Source organism: Suricata suricatta, chromosome X (assembly GCF_006229205.1).
Source record: "Suricata suricatta isolate VVHF042 chromosome X, meerkat_22Aug2017_6uvM2_HiC, whole genome shotgun sequence".
In the NCBI taxonomy this organism is placed as follows: Eukaryota; Metazoa; Chordata; class Mammalia; order Carnivora; family Herpestidae; genus Suricata; species Suricata suricatta.
This window is the reverse complement of record NC_043717.1, coordinates 14,072,298-14,092,825: the sequence shown is the minus strand read 5'-3', so window position 1 is coordinate 14,092,825 and position 20,528 is coordinate 14,072,298. Positions and strand designations below refer to the sequence as shown.

At 41.6% G+C, this 20,528-nt stretch overlaps 2 protein-coding genes across 9 annotated transcripts in view; both read left to right on the top strand.

The window, feature by feature from the left end:
• Nucleotides 1-2,933, top strand: part of ADGRG2 (adhesion G protein-coupled receptor G2) — a 69,312-nt gene extending 66,379 nt beyond the window's left edge. Inside the window, exon 26 of the mRNA XM_029929620.1 lies at nucleotides 1,196-2,933. Within this exon, the coding sequence (XP_029785480.1) occupies nucleotides 1,196-1,374 (179 nt within the window). The 3' untranslated portion in view covers nucleotides 1,375-2,933. The remainder of the gene's footprint in view (nucleotides 1-1,195) is intronic.
• Nucleotides 2,934-6,651: 3,718 nt separating this feature from the next.
• The window catches only part of PHKA2 (phosphorylase kinase regulatory subunit alpha 2), a 67,735-nt gene continuing 53,858 nt past the window's right edge, over nucleotides 6,652-20,528 (top strand). For 5 of the 8 annotated variants that reach the window (XM_029929990.1, XM_029929987.1, XM_029929988.1 and 2 more), the window contains exons 1-2: nucleotides 6,652-6,820; nucleotides 7,270-7,471. In XM_029929990.1, coding sequence (XP_029785850.1) covers nucleotides 7,394-7,471 — 78 coding nt within the window. In that variant the 5' untranslated portion in view covers nucleotides 6,652-6,820; nucleotides 7,270-7,393. Of the gene's footprint in view, nucleotides 6,821-6,975; nucleotides 7,472-20,528 lie in introns of those variants that run through there. The other 3 variants (XM_029929986.1, XM_029929989.1, XM_029929985.1) reach the window with 2 other exon arrangements.

The window sequence follows — 20,528 nt, the reverse complement described above, 5'->3', positions numbered from 1 at the left end:
GAGAGATCACGACCTGAGCCAAAGTTGGATGCTTAACCGACTGAGCCACCCAGTCACCCCTAGAACAGCCAAGTTTTTAACCACGTAATATGCTCATCAGATAGACATCCGTGATTCCTCAGGTCACGCACCAGGATTTGGGATGAATGAGGGATGGGATGGGCAATTTGAAAAAAGAAGCTGGAAGTTTAATGGTTTATTATACCAGGTCAAATTGTCCCAGTGCCAAAATGTCCTGACCAAAATGCCTAAATCAGGGTGGCTACCTCAGACAGTCACATGGCCTGTTTGAGCTGTGTTAACCATACCCATCACCTGGTCTGTGTGAATGTTACATATGCAGTTACGCTTTACAGGCTTGGTGCCAGCAGCCATCTCATTAGGTATGTGGGGCCACAAGCTCACAGTTTGAAACACACATCCCATGTTGGCTCCATCAATTTTGAGCTGTATAACCTTGTGCAGAGCACTTGATTTATGAAACCTTAGTTTCATCATCTGTGAAATGGGGATAATAATAGCCCTCAACCTGTAGTGTAAGGAGATAATACTTATAAAGTTCTTGGCACTGTTAACATTATTACTACAATTATGGCGTGAACGAAAACATGGGCTAAGTATTCAGCTTTCTCCACTGTCTTCCCATAGTATAATAGTCAGAGGGGCTGGTTTAGTCCAAGAGAGATGATTTTTTTTCTTGGTCATGACATTGTTGCTATGGGTTTCTCTGGTACAAGGTTTTATTTCATAGGAATCTTGAGGAACCAAGAACCTTGTAAGGGGACCTATGGGGATCTCTGTTAACCTTAGCCTTTTGGGGGAGACCAGAATATTACAGGTTATACTATACCTATACGCTCAATATGTGATTGATACACTATACATATGATCAATAATAATCCATCAGAGTTAGAAAATGGGCCTTTTCAAATCAAATATATTGCTTTGCTTCATTTTTGACCATTTCATTAAAAAAATAAATGCCCCAGAGAACTGGTTTCTGACTCATTCTCCAGTTTGTTTTGCTTACTTTGAGTGGCCTTACGGAAGGAATGCGAAGTAAAAGATAAATATATTTTTAAAAATAACATCCTACATGTGCCTACTTCAGAATAAAGTGATGCTTAAGTTTGTTTATTTTTTAATTGCTCTCGGTGGATATTTCATGACACCAATTTTGTTTTTCCTTATATAGGGACTGCGTCTTCGGAGAAGAATGGGGTTTCTTTCAGTGTTCAGAATGGAGACGTGTGCCTTCATGATCTCAGTGGAAAGCAGCACATGTTTAATGAGAAAGAAGATCCGTGCAATGGTAAGAGCCGTCTGGCTCTCAGAAGGACTTCAAAGTGGGGAAGCTTACACTTTATTGAGTAAATGTGATTCCTTTTTCTAAAATCAAAGCATGATGCTTGACCGTGTGAAAATGTCCAATTTTATCTTTTACACAATGTGAGATGTATGAATATCAACTGATTTTATCCTCGGCAACCTCTGGAGAAGCATTTGCTAATTGAGGGCGATGGTTATTGGAAGAGGAAACCGAGACTTTATATGTGGTTTTTAGACATTTGTAGTTTGTTTTTTTATCCTTCATTTTAAAAAGAAGATTGGGTTTAAACAACACAGTAAGAGTAAGACTTCTTTAAAATCAAAGCCGTTCCTTTCTAGCCACATTTTTAAGAGGCTAAGTCATCTTTGATAACGTCCTAGAAAGCAACTGTTGACTTCAGCCCGTTGGTGAGTGTAGTTGCACATGCCTTTGTTGTATTTAAGCTAAATTCTAGTGACCCACACGTCAGATATCTTCTATGTTTTTTGTATTTATTTTCTACCGTGTAAATTTATTTCTTTGTAGAATTGTGGTTGTGTTATTGTATCTAATGTGATAATTCAGAAAATCCTTGATGGTTCAGTGAATTCTAAAGCTCCCTTTGGAGATTATATGGGATGTGAAATACAGAAGCTTCGCTGAAATCAAGAAATAATGATGCCAGCCAGACTGGACAAAATGTAAGCAGACAGTGCCACAGTGAGCTCATATAGAGCCTTTGAGCAGGCTGGAAAAAGGTGCCCCCATTGGACAGACACATCCCCAAGGGCTCACAGTCTGGCATACAGAGTGGGGGCCATAGTTCCGCCTCACTCGTCCTCTCGGGTGCACCCTTGTGCAGGATACCACCCCTGCAACTGCATATGGCACCCAACACCAACACCCATCTCCTGACCTCATGCCTACTCACCAGATTAGGGAGTCCGCACCAAGATGTTTAGCTTAGTACCTTGGCCACAGAGAGGGATGGAACTGTAATCTAGACCATCTGTCACGAAAATGGTGAATGTGGAGGAGATACAAACACTGCCACTTCTCAAATCCCCAGAGCCTTTCAGAAAAGGGGAGTAGAGTAGGATTACTTTTTAAAGGAGGTGTATATGAGGGAAAATAATCATATTGCTGTTCTTTAAAAGGCAACTGCATCGTGCTTTTTTAATTGTCATGACCGGTACCCTCTGGCCCAGCCAGAGCTATGGTTATTCTTTAAAAGGTGTGAAGTCTTAACGAATGTATAGTGACAAGGGGAAGCAGCTATCAGGAACATGACCTATCCTTCCGTGCTATTGTTTCCATCTGTACCAAACCCTGATTGTTCCTAGTTAGAGAGGGTGTATCTTGCTTCCCACCTACAGCTGCTCAAGGATGTCCTTATTAGGAACACTGCAAAACCCTTTAGTTAGGCCTTTCACTAAGGTTCCCTTGCATATATTTCAAGTGAATGTTGTATTCCAGATTAACCACAGTAATAAGGTAACACACTTCTGTGACTGCTGATTTGCCTCTGCACTATTTCTTCTCTGATTTATTTAATTGTCTTGTATTTATGTTAAAATTGACAACACTGTTAAAATCGCCAAAATAAATCTGTAGTTAAATCCTTTGAGTTTGAAAGCTTTCACAAAGAGAAGGCGTCTGCGCTCACTTTCCTTGGCAGTGTGGCGTTCAAGTGGCCTGATTAAGATGAACCTGACAGTAACGTCTTCTGGCAAACAGCGGACACACCATCACCGTGGGGTTAGAGCAAGTTTCTTCCTCACAAGAGTCACTTTTGAGGTCGCTTTTTCATTTTCCCCTTAATCTCTTTTAAGATTCCTTCTTTAACAAATAGGTATAGTCCTGCATTTGGATCTCCTCCAAGGCGTCTGCTTCCTCAGCATTGAACAGTAGGATTTCAGGAAGGTGAGGACAGGAGTTGGGGCTCCCGGGGAGCTGATTAGCATGTGAGGGCCACAAATGGGGGGAGCTGGCCTGAGTGCCACAAGAGGTCTTGAGCAGTCTCTCCTATGACACTCAGCTGCCTCAACGATGTGGAGGATTGCAGTGGTGAGGAAGGTGGAGAGCTACTCCAGATCTGGGTGTGAGAGCTCAAGAAACCAAATCTCCTGCATATTGTGTAATCAAAGTGTACACTAAAGAACACACAGTCCCAATGTTCTTCAGATCCTGACCATCACCCCCTTCTTTTTCCTGTTGTGTTTTGTGTCTGAGCTGCTGGCCTCAAGCCAAAGTCTCTTGTCTCCTTTTTTTTTTTTTTTTTTTACCTCACACGGGTAAGAGGGATGGCAAAGAGAAAACTGCTGAGAAGCATCCTCCTTTGAGTTTAAAATTGGTGTCCCAGTCTGAGATTCTGTGGAAAGAGAGAGAAGTGCCAGTATGAGGAAGCTCAGAGTGTCACAGCATTGACGGGAATTTGAAGAATTTCCTCAGAACGTTTGAGAAGTCTTTTCCCCAAAACACACTGCCATCATGAATCCCACAAAGTAACTCTTCACTTCAGGGAGCACCATCATGACTGTTCTTAGCAAAAATGGTGAACTGGCTTCATTTAGGATACTAGGTTGTATCTAATGAGGTTACCTAGAAAGCAGGTTAGTTTGAAGGCCATTTTGACAAAGGACTACTTTGCTGAATGAACAATATTCTGAATGGACTTGTGTGTTACCATTTTTTTCCTCCATGACAGCATCTTAAGGACTGTTCAATATGTCTCTGTCTCCACTCCTCGCTGATGCAGTTGGAGTCTGAAGGAGAGGAAAAAGGAAAGACTGGGTAGATATTAAAACATAATATTGAATGAGCAGAATTCTTGTCGGTGGATTCTTTTTCTTTTTCTGGAGGTATAGCATTCAAAAGTTGGAGCAGACAAAAATTGAATACATTCTTTCGGAATCTATTCTTCTAACTATAATCTATATATTCATCACTGAGAAGAAATCTTATAGTCCCTGATGTTTCTACTCTTTACCTCTTAGTCTCAAATTAGCTATCGGAATGTGGAACAGAGACAAATTGTACATTCTTTAAAATTTTGCAATGAAAATGACCTCCAGTCAACAAAAATTTAATTGTCAAAAACCCACAAAATTTGGCAAATTGGCTATTTTCAGCAAACTGATTCAGAATGGATCCTCTATGTGTCAAAGATGGAGTGATTTTCTTTAGACTGGAAAACTTGAGCCTTCAAGAAGAAACTTGGGTGGTTTCTCCCTTGGATACTGACCTGTGGCTCTCTGGGAACTTCATGGGCCTAAGCCCCTATGGCAGGACAATGGGGCAGACTCTCTGGATGGGGTCAGAGAAGTCAAAGGTGATACTTCCCCAGAGTCCAGTTTTGGGCTTTCATGTTTACGAAGATCACGAATCGGCTTCAGAAACAACAACATACCCCATCACATTCCATATCATATTCTTGACAAACATTTGAGAAATGACTTGGAGCCAGGTTTCTATTGCATCACAGCCAGAGAAAAGCTCTGTAGATATGGAAACCAAGGTATGGAGGTTTTGTGTCTTAGGGACATAGGATACTAAGATAGGAGTCTGATTTTTATATAGCATAGCTTATGGTCCAAAATTTGCATAGAAATTTAAAAGGTAAAAAGTAGCAGCCTTCCTTCTTGGTTTTATCCTTAGATTTCAAGCTTACTGAAAAGTATAGCTAGTATGATAATATTCATTTAAAGTATAGACCAAAGCTTAAGAATACAGACTAGCCATATACAAAAGGGGGTATATGGGTGCATAGAAGAATTTACTAAGAATGAGATAAACTGAAAATGTTTCCACACTGGATGGAAATGCCAGATAATGAGCAAAGGTTATCAGTTATTTCCTCCCACGGCTGTAAAATGGACTCTTGAAGAAGCATTCAATATGAACAAAAACAGCAATGAAGCAATGATCTCAGCTTTTTGATTCAAAATACATGAGTTTAAGTAAGAGTACATAGTCTGATTCCAAGAGATTGAATGGCAACAACATAATGTCGCTTTTCACCCTTACACCATAGCAAATTCTGCCAGGAGGTACATCGCATGGATTGCTGCATAATTTAAGAGCCAGTCGGAAGACAAAAGTATGTGAGATGATGAGGATTTTGGTGCTTTGGTTGAGTGGTATGATTTATGGTATGGAATTTCTAAAGTGAACTCAGTTCAGGGGATCCAGTTAGGACTGATTTTCTTTCATTCATTCAACACTGAGCCACAACTACATGCTCCACACTGTTCCAGACATGGCAGGAGCTATCAAAGACTGTTTGAATGAGTAATTTACAATCCAGGTAGAAAGGCATGCCTCATCTGAAAAGAAATAATATGAGGCAATACATTGTCAAATGATAGATGAGAACAACCATGATTTAGGAAGTACTTTTCTATGAGCCAGGCATGGTGCAAAATGCTTTATAACCTCCTCTTGATGTTAGCCACCCTAGGAGGTAGGTGCTATTATCCCCATTTTACAGATGCGAATGTTGAATTTCAAATAGCTGCAATGGCACACTAAAGCTCACACTTGTAAATGGCAGAACCGGAATTTGAATTTAATTTGAACTGACTCCAAGACCTAAGTTCTTACAAAGAAATTGTTATGGGAATTCAGAGAATGGGGAGGGCTTATAGGAGGCGGGACTGAGTTGGCCCTAAAAGGCTAGGCTTCAGATAGGTGAAGAGGAGGAGGAGGGGGAGGAATGGCCTACTAGTAAATATAGCATATAAAAAAAGCATATAGTAAATGCATGGAGACTAGCAGGACTTGTGAAAATTACATTATCCGAGCTGTCCTGTGGAATAGATGCTGTTGGAAAATGAACACTGGACCAAAGCCTGTGAACTGTAGGTCATTAGCCGCTATGAAAAACTGTAATGCCAATTTCAAGTTGCAGGCCTATAGGAAGGCGGATTGCAGGGCTGACTTCCAGAGGCCAGTGACCAGGGGGGGGGCGCTACGGAAGCCCGGAGGGGGGTGCAGCTGGGGAACCCTGCCCCGACCTCCCCCTTTTCCTTCCCTGAGGGGCCCCACTACACGGCTTCTGCAGGGCGGCGAGGACGCGACCAGGTACACAGTTATGATCCTGGCCCGCGGCCCGGCGCTCAGGCAGCCGCGGTGGGCGGGCCTACTTCTCCCGCCTCCGGTGAGGTTGGCTGCTCATCCCCTGCGCCCGTCCCAACCCGGGACTCGGAGGGTTCCGCCCCGCGGCGGGGCGGGGCTGGAAGGCGGGCTCGCCAACGCGCTTCTGCGCTCTTCTCAGGGAGGGGCGGGGCCACAGTGACGTTCGCGGAGGCGTTCCGGGCCCCTGGCAAAGTGGTCCGCTAACACCTTGCTCCTGCAGCCCGGCTCCGCGCGTTCCGCTTCGTCGAGGGCGCGGAGCTGGAGGCGGGTCCAGGAGTGGGGGGTGGGGCGTGGGGCTGGCCCAGGACGTCCAGGTGGTCGCCGCCGAAGGGCCTGTTTCTACAGTTTCTTCGGGCGTCGGCGGCCGGCAGGGAGGTAAGGGGCTCAGGGAAGCAAACCAGTTCCCGCCCGGAGCCAGGTACTCCGCTCTTCCCGTGGACCACCCCATTTTCTTTCCCCCTCGAGCCGCGACTCGGAAAGTTGCGTTCCGCGGCGGGGGCGGGGCGGCGAGGGTGCTGCGGCAGGCGGGTTGGACAGGTTTGGCTACCCGGCCCCGGGCCTCTTCAAGACCGCTGGAAGACAACAAAAGCCTCGACGGGCCGTCGTCGTCTTACGTCCCGAACCCGGTGCCCCGCGTCTCCCGTGTGGCAGCCCGGGACCTGCGGGTGGCGGGCGTGCGGCGGGCCTGGTCAAGGCGGGGCCTCTTTAGCGCCAGCCCCTATCACCGCCCCCGCGCCTTCCAGAAGAGCAAAACTCTGATTGTCTTGCTTTCCAGTCGTACTTTGGTTCTTTCATTTTAAAAAGTCTCGACCTCCCACCGCCAGGCTCCATCCCGAGAACTGAACGAGGCTGTGAGTGCGTGAACCAGGCCTGCTTGGCGGCCGCAGTCCGGGCGTTCCACCTCTGCGCAAACCATCGGGGGCGCCGGGTCGCTGGCAGCCCGCGGAGATGAGGAGCAGGAGCAATTCCGGGGTCCGCTTGGATGGGTACGCGCGGCTGGTACAGCAAACCATCCTGTGCTACCAGGTAAGCAAGGACCACCCCAAACTGCTCTCTCGTGGTATTTCTTCTCCAACCCACTCCCCTCCCGGGTCCTGAGACTTTGCACTTAAGAGGTTTTTCTCTTTAAATCCAATGCCTTCTGGCCCGTGATCACCCTCACTTCCATTCCACCCCGTCCACGTTCAGGGGACCGACGTGCTCTGTGGCCACTCTTCACAGATTCTTTGACCACTGTTTGGGATCGAAGACAGAGCCCCCGGGTACCCTGGACACAAAAATGCGTCTTTTTGCATTGATTGTCGTTTTGGGGGTGGGGGGTGAGAGAGGAGGCGTGTATAGGTTGGACAGAGCACAGTGAATGAGGACGGGGAACTCGGGACTGCCTGGGCGGTCGACAGGAGCCAAGAACCTCCTGAGGTTTGCTTCCCGCCTGGAGAGAGTGAGGCGGCTGCTGCTGCTGCTGCTTGAGTTACTTTGTTAGAGACCCGCCTGGCAGGGCCTTAGGGGTTACTCTGGTTGATATTTTACAGATGAGAAAACCCACAGGCCAAAAAGGTTACCGTTTGAGCCAAACGCAGGTCTTCTGCTCCCCAAGTTTAAGGGGACCTGTGAGGCTGTCCATGTGGTCTGATGTATGAATATGCCTGCTGTTCCCTATTACTGGGCTAAAGTTATATGTGGGCCCCTCATGTAAGACCACTGGGCTATTTTTATTCCTAGTGAAGACAGCAGCTATGTCCCTTGCCCTCAGTCAGCAGCAACTATTTATAGGACCTCCATGTCTGAGAAAGAAGTGGCATTCCATGCATGGGTAGAGGCCCAGCCTACAAGTCGGAGTTGTGATCATTCCCAAGCCCCTGACCATTTTGCCTTCTTAGCCAGTCTCTCAGTCTTATTTCTTCATTCAGGAAATGTTTATTGTGTACCCATTATATGCAAGACACTCTGTCAAGTGCTGGGCTTACAAAGAATAGATCTTTGTAGTATGATGAGATCTGTGCATAAGGTATAGGTCCAGACTCCTTTGTCTGAGATCCTTGGGGCCAGATTTTGCAAGTCAGAAATGTTTGGATTTTAGAAAGGTAATATACATATATATTCCTCAGTAAGTGCAATGGGCAGCATCCTTTCATCAAACCCATTTTTCTCGTGTCAGAAGGTGAATATTCACACTGAGGAGGAAAAGTAAAGACTTAAATAGTTTCACATCAGTTCAAGTCACCTTTTGTCACCAAGTTTGCTGCAAACTTATGAAAGCAGAGCTTTCTCAGAGCTTATTGGCTTTCAAAATTGCATACGGCTTGTGGTCCTTATGTAGGGGAGATTAGCCCAGTTTGGGGAGCAGGGGTGGAGTCCTGGAAAACATGACGTTCAGGTCAAGAATTGAAGAAGGAATAGGCCAGAAAACGGTGGTTACTTTTTGCCTTCCTGTTTGGAATATAGTATAATTGCGTCTACAGATTGTTTTAAATTTCAGATTGAAAGGTTTTTCCCTTCATTACTGTGATGGAAGGGGCTATAAGGGAACTGATGAAGCCTGGTTCTTGTGTCACACCTGTGTTTGTGTCCCACTCTACCTTGAATGACATGTGTTGGCTTTGACTCAACATCTCTTAAGTCCACACCCGCATCTGTTAAATGGGGACAATAACACAAACCTTCATTGAGGTGTTGTGAAGAAAATTCGTGTCCGGTATGTTGCCCGGCATCCAGTAGGCAAACAGAAAATAGTGCTGTTGATGGTATTATGACTTTGACATACGCCACACATACATAGGCCACACATCCTCACCTCACCACCCTGGGCCATAATATTCCCTTTCTCGAAGGCCCTGATACAACTACTACTTGCTTTCTAGTCTGTGAACGTAATCATGTCTTTCCATTGATGCGGTGAGATCCTTAAGCACAGAGGCCTCATCCGTTTTGTACCTTTTGTATTAAGTGGTGTTCCAGGCTCATGGAAGGTACTATTAAATCCTTGTTGATAAAATACTTCCTGTGGTTTCTGACCCAGCTGTTGATCCAGGCTTGCCTTCTCTCAGGAGCAAAAGAACTGCCTTATTAAAGCAAATTTTCAGTGTTGGACTTTCCTCTCCAACATATTAATGATTAAAAGAAAGTTATCTTAGCCTTTAGTTGTATTTATTTGGGGGGTAGTTGGTGAGAAGTTCTCATATTTGCCCTCTTTACTCTTGTGGCTAAGCAGAACCCTCCAAGTACAGGGATGTTGGGAAATCCCAGGGGTCTGCATTTGCAGAATCACGCTCCTTACCATCCCCCACCCCGCCCCCAACCTGTCCTGCCCCAGCAGCTAGACTTCATAGTTGTAGATCCTTAACCTATTTAGAGCCTCATCATCTTTCTGAGTGATCTTAGGTCACCTAAGCACTCTAAAAATGAACGGGCAATTTTAATGCATATGTTACTGTAATACAAAAATGAATGAGCTGGACTAGTGGTTTCTAAATTTAAGCTGTATCTCCCCATCTCCTGTAGATACATGGAGATATTATGAGGTATTTTTCAGTGTCAGCTAGTAGTTCTGAATTCTCTTTCTGATTTGCTTTCTCAATTGATTTCACTGGTTAGAAATCACTTAGTGTGAAATATGTTAAACTACATTCTTCTGTTAGAGGCCGTGGTGTGTCAGCTAATTCCTTTTCCTGTATCTGTGAAAGAGAACAACTTTTTCCATTAGTCATTTGCCATATTTATTTGCTGCTAAATATTACTTAAATTTTTAAGGCAAAGAAGGGTCCTTTTGCAGATACAATTTCATATATACACAGTGTATAAATATACACTGCAGGAAGTATCTTCAAGTAATTATTGACTTAAAAAAAAGAAATTCTTAAGATTTATTTTGGTCCAGATAAGAAATACGAACCGTACATCTCTTGAATATAAGTTCTGTTTGAAGACTCATAAAGTGTTAAGTACAAAGTAGTGATAACAGAATATGATTAGAAAGAAAAAGTGATCAAGGCAGTGACTGTAACTGCAGATTATTTGGTATAAAAAGCAGATAGTTAGGAGATGAGAACAATAACTAAGTATTGTTTATTTAGGGGCACTGGAATTTTAAATGAAAAGAATGGGATAGCCAAAACATGGAGTAGGGAACAAATAGTAATAATAATAATAAAGACTAGTTGGGGGCAAGTTTAAAAAGATATAATTAAATACTATGAAATAACATAGAGCAGTGGAAAGTAGGTTAAAGCATTCTTAGGCCCTTATCACGTTAAGGAGAAAGGTATTATATATTTAAATCAAGAGTTTATATGTAATGCTTAAACATGAAGGGAAATATATAACTTTAAAAATTTTTGTAAGCATAACTTTTTTTTTACAGTATTATATTAGTTTCAGGTGTACGATACAGTGATTTAACACTTCTGTGCATCATTCAGTGCCCTCCCTAACCCCCATCACCTTTTTCGCCCTTCCCCTACCCAGGAATATATAACTTTTTAAAAGTTCTTTTTTATTTTGGGGAGAGAAAGATCAGGGGAGGGGCAGAGAGAGAGAGAGACAGACAAATAGACAGAGAATCCTAAGCAGGCTACATGCTGTCAGCATAGAGTCCATTGTGGGGTTCGAACTCCTGAACATGAGATCATGACCTGAGCTGAAACCAAGACTCAATCACTTAACCAACAGACCCACCCAAGTGCCCCAAGAATATATAACTTTTAAAACAATGAAAGAATAAGGAGAATTTAATCACTCCAAGAGAAGGAAGAAAAAGAGTGCTTAAGGAGAGAGGGAACTTAAAAATATATATTAACATAAAGGGCAAACAGAGATACAAGTCAGTCCATCTATATTAGTAATCAACAATAAATGTAAATGTTTAAATTAGGTAGGTAATAGAAAATACTAAAAAAATTTAATATATATGTAGTTTATAAGAGACAGCCTAAAACAGGATACTGAAAGGTTGGCAGTAGCTTAATTGGAGAAGATATATAGGCAAATGCGAACCAAGAAGAAGTTGGTGTGATTCTACTAATATCAAACAGTAGAATTTGAAATTAAAAAAAAATTCATTATTAGGGATGAACACTGTTATTGCTAAATGATAAAAGGATAATTCACCAAGAAAATAACGCAATTTTAAATTAGAATACTAACAACATAGGTTCAAAATGTGTAAAACAAAACTTGACCTAATTGTAGAAATTAAGAAATCCATTAACCTACAAAGAGTTTTTAAACTCTTCTCTCTAAGATTCTAATAGATCAAGCAGAGAAAAAAGGAGGACATAGAAAATTTGAGTACTGTAAGAAACAAACTCAACCAAGTGTGCATAATTAGAACTCTGCACCCTACCAGTAAAAACATATTTGTTTCAACCTTGCAAAGGTTTTCAAAAATTGATGATAAATTAGGGCATAAAGTGTTTTTTTTAATGTTTATTTTGAGAGAGAGAGAGAGAGAGTGAGAGCGAGAGCGAGTGTACACAAGTATGCAGAGAGGGAGAGAGAATCCTAAGCAAATGTCTCACTGTCAGTACAGAGCCTGATGCAGGGCTCAATCTCACAAACTGAGATCATGACCAGAGCTGAAACCAAGAATCAGATGCAAAACTGAGCCGCCCAGGTGCCCTGGGTATAAAGAAAGTCTTAACAATCAACTCTGTGCACCCCAGAGCTTTAGCCAAAATGCAAGAAAGTTAGAGAGCAATAACCAGACAACTGCTAAAGCTCCTCCACATACATTTGGAGTCTTACTAGGTCCACTTCTAAATACATCTAAATAGCTCATGCATAGATGTGTGTCATGGGTGTGTGTGTGTGTGTGTGTGTTTGTATCTTGCTAAGAAAAAATTATAATGGAAATTATGAAATATCTAGAACTGAATGACAACAGAAGCATTCCAGATACAAATTGGTGAGATACAGCTAAAATGGAATTTGAAGAGACATTTATATTCTGAAATAAATATTAGAAAAGAAGAAAGAGGGGCACCTGGGTGGCTCAGTCGGTTGAGTGTCTGACTCTTGATTTTGGCTCAGGTCATGATCCCAAGGTCATGGGATCAAGCGCTATGTCAGGCTTCATGCTGAGCATGGAGTCCACTTGGGATTCTCTCTCTCTGGCTCCCTCTGCCTCTCTCCCCAACTTGCACATGCACACACACACTCTCTCAAATAAATAAATAGTATGGCACCTGTCATTATTAAAAAAACAAAGATTTGAAAATTAATGAACTCAAGATTGAGAAAAAGATAACAGTGCACCCAAGAAAAGAGAAGAAAGGAAATAATACAGGAGTAAAAATTAATGTAAGATAAAATAATAAAGATTGACAAAACCAAAACCTGTATTTTAGAAAAGACTAACAAATAGGTAAACTTTTGGCAGGGTTGATGGGAGCTGGGAAGGAGGGACAAATAAACAGTATTAGGAGAAAATGGAAAAATACTATGGATAATTTTTGGCAGTAAATTTGCAAATGTAAATGGACAGTTTTCTAGATGAATGTTACCTGTGTTAAGAAAAAATTAAATTTTAGATCTGTAACTATTAAATAGAACAAATAAAAAATACCCTAGTCCAAGATGGGTTTACACACAAGGACCGAGGAACATTCAGAGGTTTATTTATTCGTTCATCTTTGAAGGCCAAGGAATTTGGCTTTTATTCTGAGTGGGAAGTGAAGCTATGAGTAGGTTTTGAGCAGATGAGTGACACCTGGATAATGTTTGAAAAGAATCACTCTGTCACCTGCATAGAATATTGTCTGTGAGAGGTCATGAAATGAAGCAGAGTGACCAATTAAGAAGCTTCTATTAACAGTAGAACTTCCCTGTGACCCAGCAAAACACAAGAGTGCTGACGCATATGGGCACATGTACCAATGTTCATAGCAGCACTGTCAACAATAGCTAAATCATGGAAAGAGCCTAAATGTCCATCAACTGATGAGTGGATCAAGAAGATGTGGTATATGTACACAATGGAATACTACATGGCAATGAGAAAGAATGACAATGGCCATTTGTAGCAAAGTGGATGTGCCTCGAGGGTGTCATGCTAAGCGAAATAAGCCAGGCAGAGAAGGACAGATACCATATGTTTTCACTCACATGTGGAACAGGAGAAACTTAATAGAGGACCTTGGGGGAGAGGGAGGGAAAAAATAGTTAAGAAGAGGGAGGGAGGCAAACCATAAGAGACTCTTAGATACTGAGAACAAACTGAGGGTGGATGGGGGTGGAGGAGAGGGGAAAATGGGTGATGGGCATGGAGGAGGGCAATTGTCACTTGTGGGGATGAGCTCTGGGTGTTATATGGAAATCAACCTGATAATAAACTATATATATATATATATACATACACACACATATATATGTATGTATATATATATATGTGTGTGTGTGTGTGTGTGTATATATATATATATATATGAGAAACTTCTACAGCTGGACCATGATGGCCCAGACAAGGGTGGTTGCAGTGGAGACCACTGGGAGTGGTGGCATTTGGGGGAAATTTTGTAGAGGCAACAGGATTTACTGATGGATTGGGTGTAAGGTGTGTGGAAAAAAGAGAAGTCAAGAATGACTCCAAGGTTTTTGGCTTGAGCAACTGGTAGGATGGAATTGCCATTTACTGAGATGAGGAAGAGTGTAGAGGAACAAACTTGGGGAGGAAGATAAGGAGTTTCTATTAAGTTTGAGGTGCCCATTCGGCATCCAAGTAGAAATGGAAAGTAGGCAATTGAATATATGAGTCTAGAAGTATGGTTTTTATCTTTTCTTTTGTTAATGTGATGGATCACATTGATGGATTTACGAATATTGAACCAGTCCTGTAACTCAGGAATGAATCCCACTTGATCATGAAGGATAATTCTTTTTATGTGTTGCTGAATTCGATTTGCTAGTATCTTGTTGAGTATTTTTGCATCTGTATTCATTAAGGATATTGGCCTGTAGTTCTCTTTTTTTTTGTTGGTTCTCTGTCTGGTTTAGGAATCAAAGTGATATTTGCTTCATAGAATGAGTCCAGGAGTCTTCCTTCCATTTCTATGTTTTGGAATAACTTGAGAAGGATGGGTGTTAACTCTGCTTTAAATGTCTGGTAGAATTCCCCTGGGAATCCGGCCCTGGGCTCTTATTCATTGGGAGATTTTTGATAACTGATTCGATTTCTTCACTGGTTATGGGTCTGTTCAGATTTTCTGTCTCTTCTCGTTTGAAGTTTGGTAGTGCGTGCGTGTTTAGGAATTTGTCCATTTCTTCTAGATTGTCCAGTTTGTTGGCATATAATTTTTCATAGTAATCTCTGATGATTGCTTGTATTTCTGAGGGATTAGTTGTGATAGATCCTTTTTCATTCATGATTTTGTCTATTTGGGTGTTTTCTCTTTTCTTTCTGAGGAGCCTAGCTAGAACTTTATCAATTTTGTTTATTTTTTTCAAAGAACCAACTCTTGGTTTCATTGATCTGTTCAACTGTTTTTTTGGATTCTATCTTGTTTATTTCTGCCCTGATCTTTATTATTTCACTTCTTTTACTGGGTTTGAGGTGCTCTTGCTGCTCCCTTTCTAGTTTCCTTAGGTGCTCTGTTAGATTTTGAGTTTGAGCCTTTTCTAATTTTTTGAAATAGACCTGGATTGCAGTAAACTTTCCTCTTAGGGCTGCCTTTACTGCGTCCCAGAGCGTTTGGATTGTTGTGTTTTCATTTTCATTTGTTTCCATATATTTTTTAATTTCCTCTCTAATTGCCTGATTAGCCCAATCATTCTATATAGTAGGATGGTTTTTAACCTCCACATTTTTGGAGGTTTTCCAGACTTTTTCCTGTGGTTGATTTCAAGTTTCATAGCATTGTGATCTGAAAGTGTGCATGGTATGATCTCAATTCATTTGTATTTATGGAGGGCTGCTTTATGACCCAGTATGTGATCAGTCTTGGAGAATGTGCCATGCGCACTCGAGAAGAAGATGAATTCCCTAGCTTCAGGATGCAGGGTTCTAAATATATCTATTAATTTCATCTGTTCCAGTGTGCCATTCAGGTCCATTGTTTCTTTAGTGATTTTTTTTGTCTGGATGACCTATCCATTGTTGTAAGTGGGGTATTAAAGTCCCCTGCAATTAGCACATTCTTACCTATGAGATTGTTTCTGTTTGCAATTAGTTGTTTTATGCATTTGGGAGCTCCCGAATTCAGTGCATAGATGTTTATAATTGTTAGCTCTTCCTGATGGAGAGACCCATCTTTTGTTACTGCCTTTACTTTAAAGTCCAGTTTATCCAATGTAAGTATGGCTACTCAAGCTTTCTTCTGGCATCCAGTTGCATTGTAGATATTTCTCCATCCCCTTACTTTCAATCTGAACGTGTCTTCAGGTGTAAGGTGAGTCTCTTGTAGACAGCAAATAGATGGATTTTGGTTTTTTATCCATTCTGCTACTCTGTGTTGTTTGATTGGAGCGTTCAGTCCATTTACATTCAATGTTATTATTGAAAAATGTGTGTTTAGATTCATTGTGTTTGTAGAGTTCATGTTTATAGTGATGTCTCTGGTGACTTATATTCCTTGCTACATTTCTCTCATAGAGTCCCTCTTAGGATTTCTTGTAGGGCTGGCTTGGTGGTGATGAATTCTCTCAATTTTTGTTTATTTGGGAACACCTTTATCTCTCCTTCTATTTTGAATGACAGGCTCGCTGGATAAAGGATTCTTGGCTGCATATTTTTCCTGTTCATCACATTGAAGATCTGGCCTGCCAAGTTTCAGTAGATAGGTCTGTAACCACTCTGATAGGCTTCCCTTTGTATGTTAGGGCCCTTTTATCCCTAGCTGCTTTCAGAATTCTCTCTTTATCTTTATATTTTGCCAATTTCACTATGATATGTCAAGGAGGGGTCTGAGGTGGACATAAAAATCTGGAAGTTATATTGGTATATATGTGGTGTTTAAAAGGTCGTGAGGCTGGATGAGATTACAGGAGTGAGTGTAGACAGAGAAAAGATGATGTTCAAAGAGGAGCTTTACAGAATTAGAGAGATCCAGAAGATGACCAACTGCCAAGGAAGACTGGGGAGAGGCAGAGTGAAAAGCATTGGAGCAAAGTCCTTGAGTGAGAGAGAGAGGGCTGGAGTGTAGCACACACGTGGGGGTAACCTTAAAGAGGAGCACAGATTGTTTATTCACCAAAACAAGAAGCAAGGCAGGGTACATGGGTACCATGTTCTCTTTTATTGTTTCTACCTTCTTGGTGAAACATAAGGCACGGTCATCAGCCAAGAGTACAGATGGGGAGGAATTATTGGAGGACTGAAGAGAGAGGAGCAGGTATAAAATAGTCCTTCCTTCTCAAGGAAACCAGGGATTTCTAATACGATTGTTGGCCAGCACTGGCGGGGGCGGGGGGCATTAATTTTCAGTGAGTTGTGTCAGTATGGCTGTGTTTTCTCCAGCCACATTCAGCTGCTTGGGTGTACCCCCAGAGTAGGCAAAGGGTCAGATTTAACTGGAGGGGGGGGCTTTGCCCAGTGAATACAGTGGAGTGAGGGGAGGTTGGTGCAAAGGATTAACAGACAACTTCTATCTTAAACTGTTTCAGATGAAAGATAAAGAGGAGTAATTCTTAACTCCTCTTAGATGGCCAATATCCCAAGATACCATAGGCAAACAAGACAATGAGAAATAATATTTATGGAGGAAATTCACTTATGAATATTGATGTGAAATACAAAGTAAAATACTAATAAAATGAATCCAGCAATGTATTAAAAATGCATCACAAGGACTCCTGGGTGGCTCCGTTGTTTAAGTGTCTGACTTCAGCTCAGGTCTTGATCTCACAGTTTGTGAATTCCAGCCCCATGTCATCCTCTCTCTCTCCTGGGGCTCTCTGCTGTCATCACATAGTCTGCTTCAGATCCTCTGTCCCCCCCGCCCCCGTCCCTCCCCTGCTTGTGTGCTCTCTCTCTCAAAAATAAATATTTTTTTTTAAAGTCCAATTATTTGTTTAAAAAATGCATCACAATCAACTGGAGTTTACTTAGGAATACAAGAAAATTTAAGAGAATCTAATACAACTTGCCACATTAATAAATTAAAGGAGAAAACAGTGTGATCATCTCAATAGGTGTAGAAAAGCATTTGATAAAATTCAACATCTGGAATGATTTATTACAGACACCTCTTAGCAAACTAGGCTTTCCAGGGAATTGTATTATCCTGATAAAGGACAATTGTTTAAAAAAAATCTACAAATCTAACTGATATGTTGGCAAAAATTGGGAAGAGTATCTTTAAAGTCAGGTACATCAAGGATCACCACTATCATTCCTTCTATTCAGCACTGCAGTTGTGACCCATATAACAGAGGTGAAAAAAAAATGAGCAGGATAGAGATGATATTTGCAGATATAAATGCCATAGGAAACCCCAAACTACTCAAACTAGAGTTCTCTGAATTTTAGAGTAAGTTTTAGGGTGATTAATAAATAACGAATACAGAAGCTTAATCCTAAAAGAGTCTTTAGGGAACCAGACACTTATAATTGATTGATTTATGTTTCAGTTTTTACTATAGAGCTTGTTTCAATTTGATTAGATAACAGTTGACACTATTGTTTAGCTTCTGTGTTTGTAAATGTTCTCCTTTCATTATTTCTCTTACCAACAAAGAGAAGTTCCAAAATAACAAAAATATTTTAAGTCTAAGTGTTCGGCTTCAGTTTCCCTTTAATTAAATTGATTCCCTTTCTCATTTATAGAAATTTTATGTATATTATTTCCGTGATTGTAGTCTATAATTAATATAAACAAGCAGTTCACAGAAGAGGAAATTAATAAATACGTGAAATGATGGCTCAACCTCTCTAGTGTCTCGAACTCGACCAGATCAAAACCATATACCCTGACAGATTGGCAGCAGTTTGGAAGCATAATCCTAAGTGTTGACAAGGTTGTAGAGAAGGGGCAGTTCTCATGCACCACTCATGGGAAGAGGCACTAGTTAAGATAGACCTAACAAAGCCCAAAGTTTCATTGAATAAGCACAGAAGTTTATTTCTCACTCATGTAACAACCCAGTGTGGGGCCAGGTCAGTGGGGTGTCATCTAGGGAAGTGTTTCTGCCATCTTCAGAGCGCAGCTCCTAAGGCCCCTCTGCATATTGACCGCCAGCTGGGGGATCCGGAAAGAGTACAGAAGATTGTTCACGGGAGAGTTTTACGGCCAAGGCTTGGCAGTTGTGTGCTTCACTTTCACTCACACTCCTTTGGCTAGAACTCAAACACATGGTCACATCTAACTACAGGGGAAGATGGGAAATGTAGTATAGCTGAAGGCCTAAGAAGAAGAGGAAATCCAATTAGTGATTAGCTAGGAGTCTGTGCCTTAGAATGTAAGTTACAGACTGTTAAGTGGTACAGTCACCTTGGAAAACAGTTTGGAGCTATTGGCGAAATTGAAACTATGCATATCACGTGATCCAGGAGGTCCATATGTAGTTATATATACTAATGATGTGCTCTTACCCATTACCCAAGGAGACATGTACAAGGACATTTGTTGAGACATTTTTTTGTAAAAGGAAAAAATTAGAAACAATCTAAATGTTCATCACCTTGGGAAAGGACAAATAGAGATCTAGCTACACAATAGCCACACACGCTCTAAGCACTTAAAATGACTGGCCTAGATTTACATGTATCAAACTGGATAGTCCTCAGAAACTTAAAGTTGAGTGAAAACAAATTATAGAAGAATAAGTATGGCATGCTACTGTGTATGTACAACTTTAAAAGCACCCCCAAATAATATTCTTCCTGACTTAGGGACACATACTTGTAAGAATTTCTAAAACATGGGCAGGAAAAACCCACTCGTGCTTTGAAGTACTATAGCGGTTCTCAGGTGTGTGGTCCCCCAGACCCCTTAGGATCCTGGAGCCCTCTTAGGGCTGATAGATGGTTGTCTGCTCTGTGTGTTGATTGGAGAAAGAAAGCACTGAATGGATGACCTCTTTTCCTTCACGGAAGTCAGGGCCCTGCCTTTTGCCACCTCCTGCTTCAGCTGTTTTTGGGTGCCAGGGGGAGGGCTTTTGCTGTGCCCTTTACAGCACAGCTTTTAAATATTTTAGTGCCAGATAAAAACATTTGAGTAATTGAATGAAAAAAAAGTCATTGAATCTTCCATATAATAGAGGACTATAATAACCCATGCACGGGTGAGATTTAGAATTGTTTCAAGTTTTGCAGGAATCCAAAAGATCATCTAGTTAGATCAACTAGTTTCTTTTTACAGTTAAAGACTTTAGCCAGGAGAGTTGAGGGGACATTTTTCAAGGCCATCCTTCTGGTGAGCTGACAGCCCTGTGATGAGAGGAATGGAGAGAAATACTTTAGATAAACCAGATTTCTGTGAAAAGCAATTAAAGTTGCATTCTCCTTATTTTTTGCCTGGTAAAATAGTGAAACTTTCATCGGCCCTTTCTTTAAATACTATGACGCAGGCGTTTTATTTATTTCACTCTATTAGTAAAAGAGTGAAATAAATATCACGTCTGCCTCACACTGGGTGGAGAGAGCATAATTAATGTTTGTGACATACATGTAGAGTAGTGGTTCCTAATCAAATGAGTTACAGAGCCATTTGGGAATTTGATGAAAGCTGAATGTTTTATTGTCTCCTGAGAAAAAAGCTCATGAAGAATTTCCAGCAGTCTCGTGGACCTCCACCTCCCTGTCCCCCAAAGCCCATCAGTCAACTCCTAGTAGATCCTCCAGAGAGTGCAGATTCGGAGTGACTTGTGGTACCTTGGTGTTCTGGACCTGAACCTAATGGAATAAAAGTCAGGCTAAGGGGTGCAAATAAATAGTGAGCCCCACAACTCTTGTGTTGGGGGAAAATATTGCTAGCATGGCACCCGGCAATCCCTGATACCTCAGGCTTCAGATGTTGGCCAAGAGGATCCCAGCAACCGCACTGTGTTTGTACACTCAGTTTTCACAACTGGGTCTGGACTAATGTCTCCATAATCCCCCACCTTACTACAGGGATCAGCGAGAGAGGCAAAGAAATAAAAAATCCTAAGATGG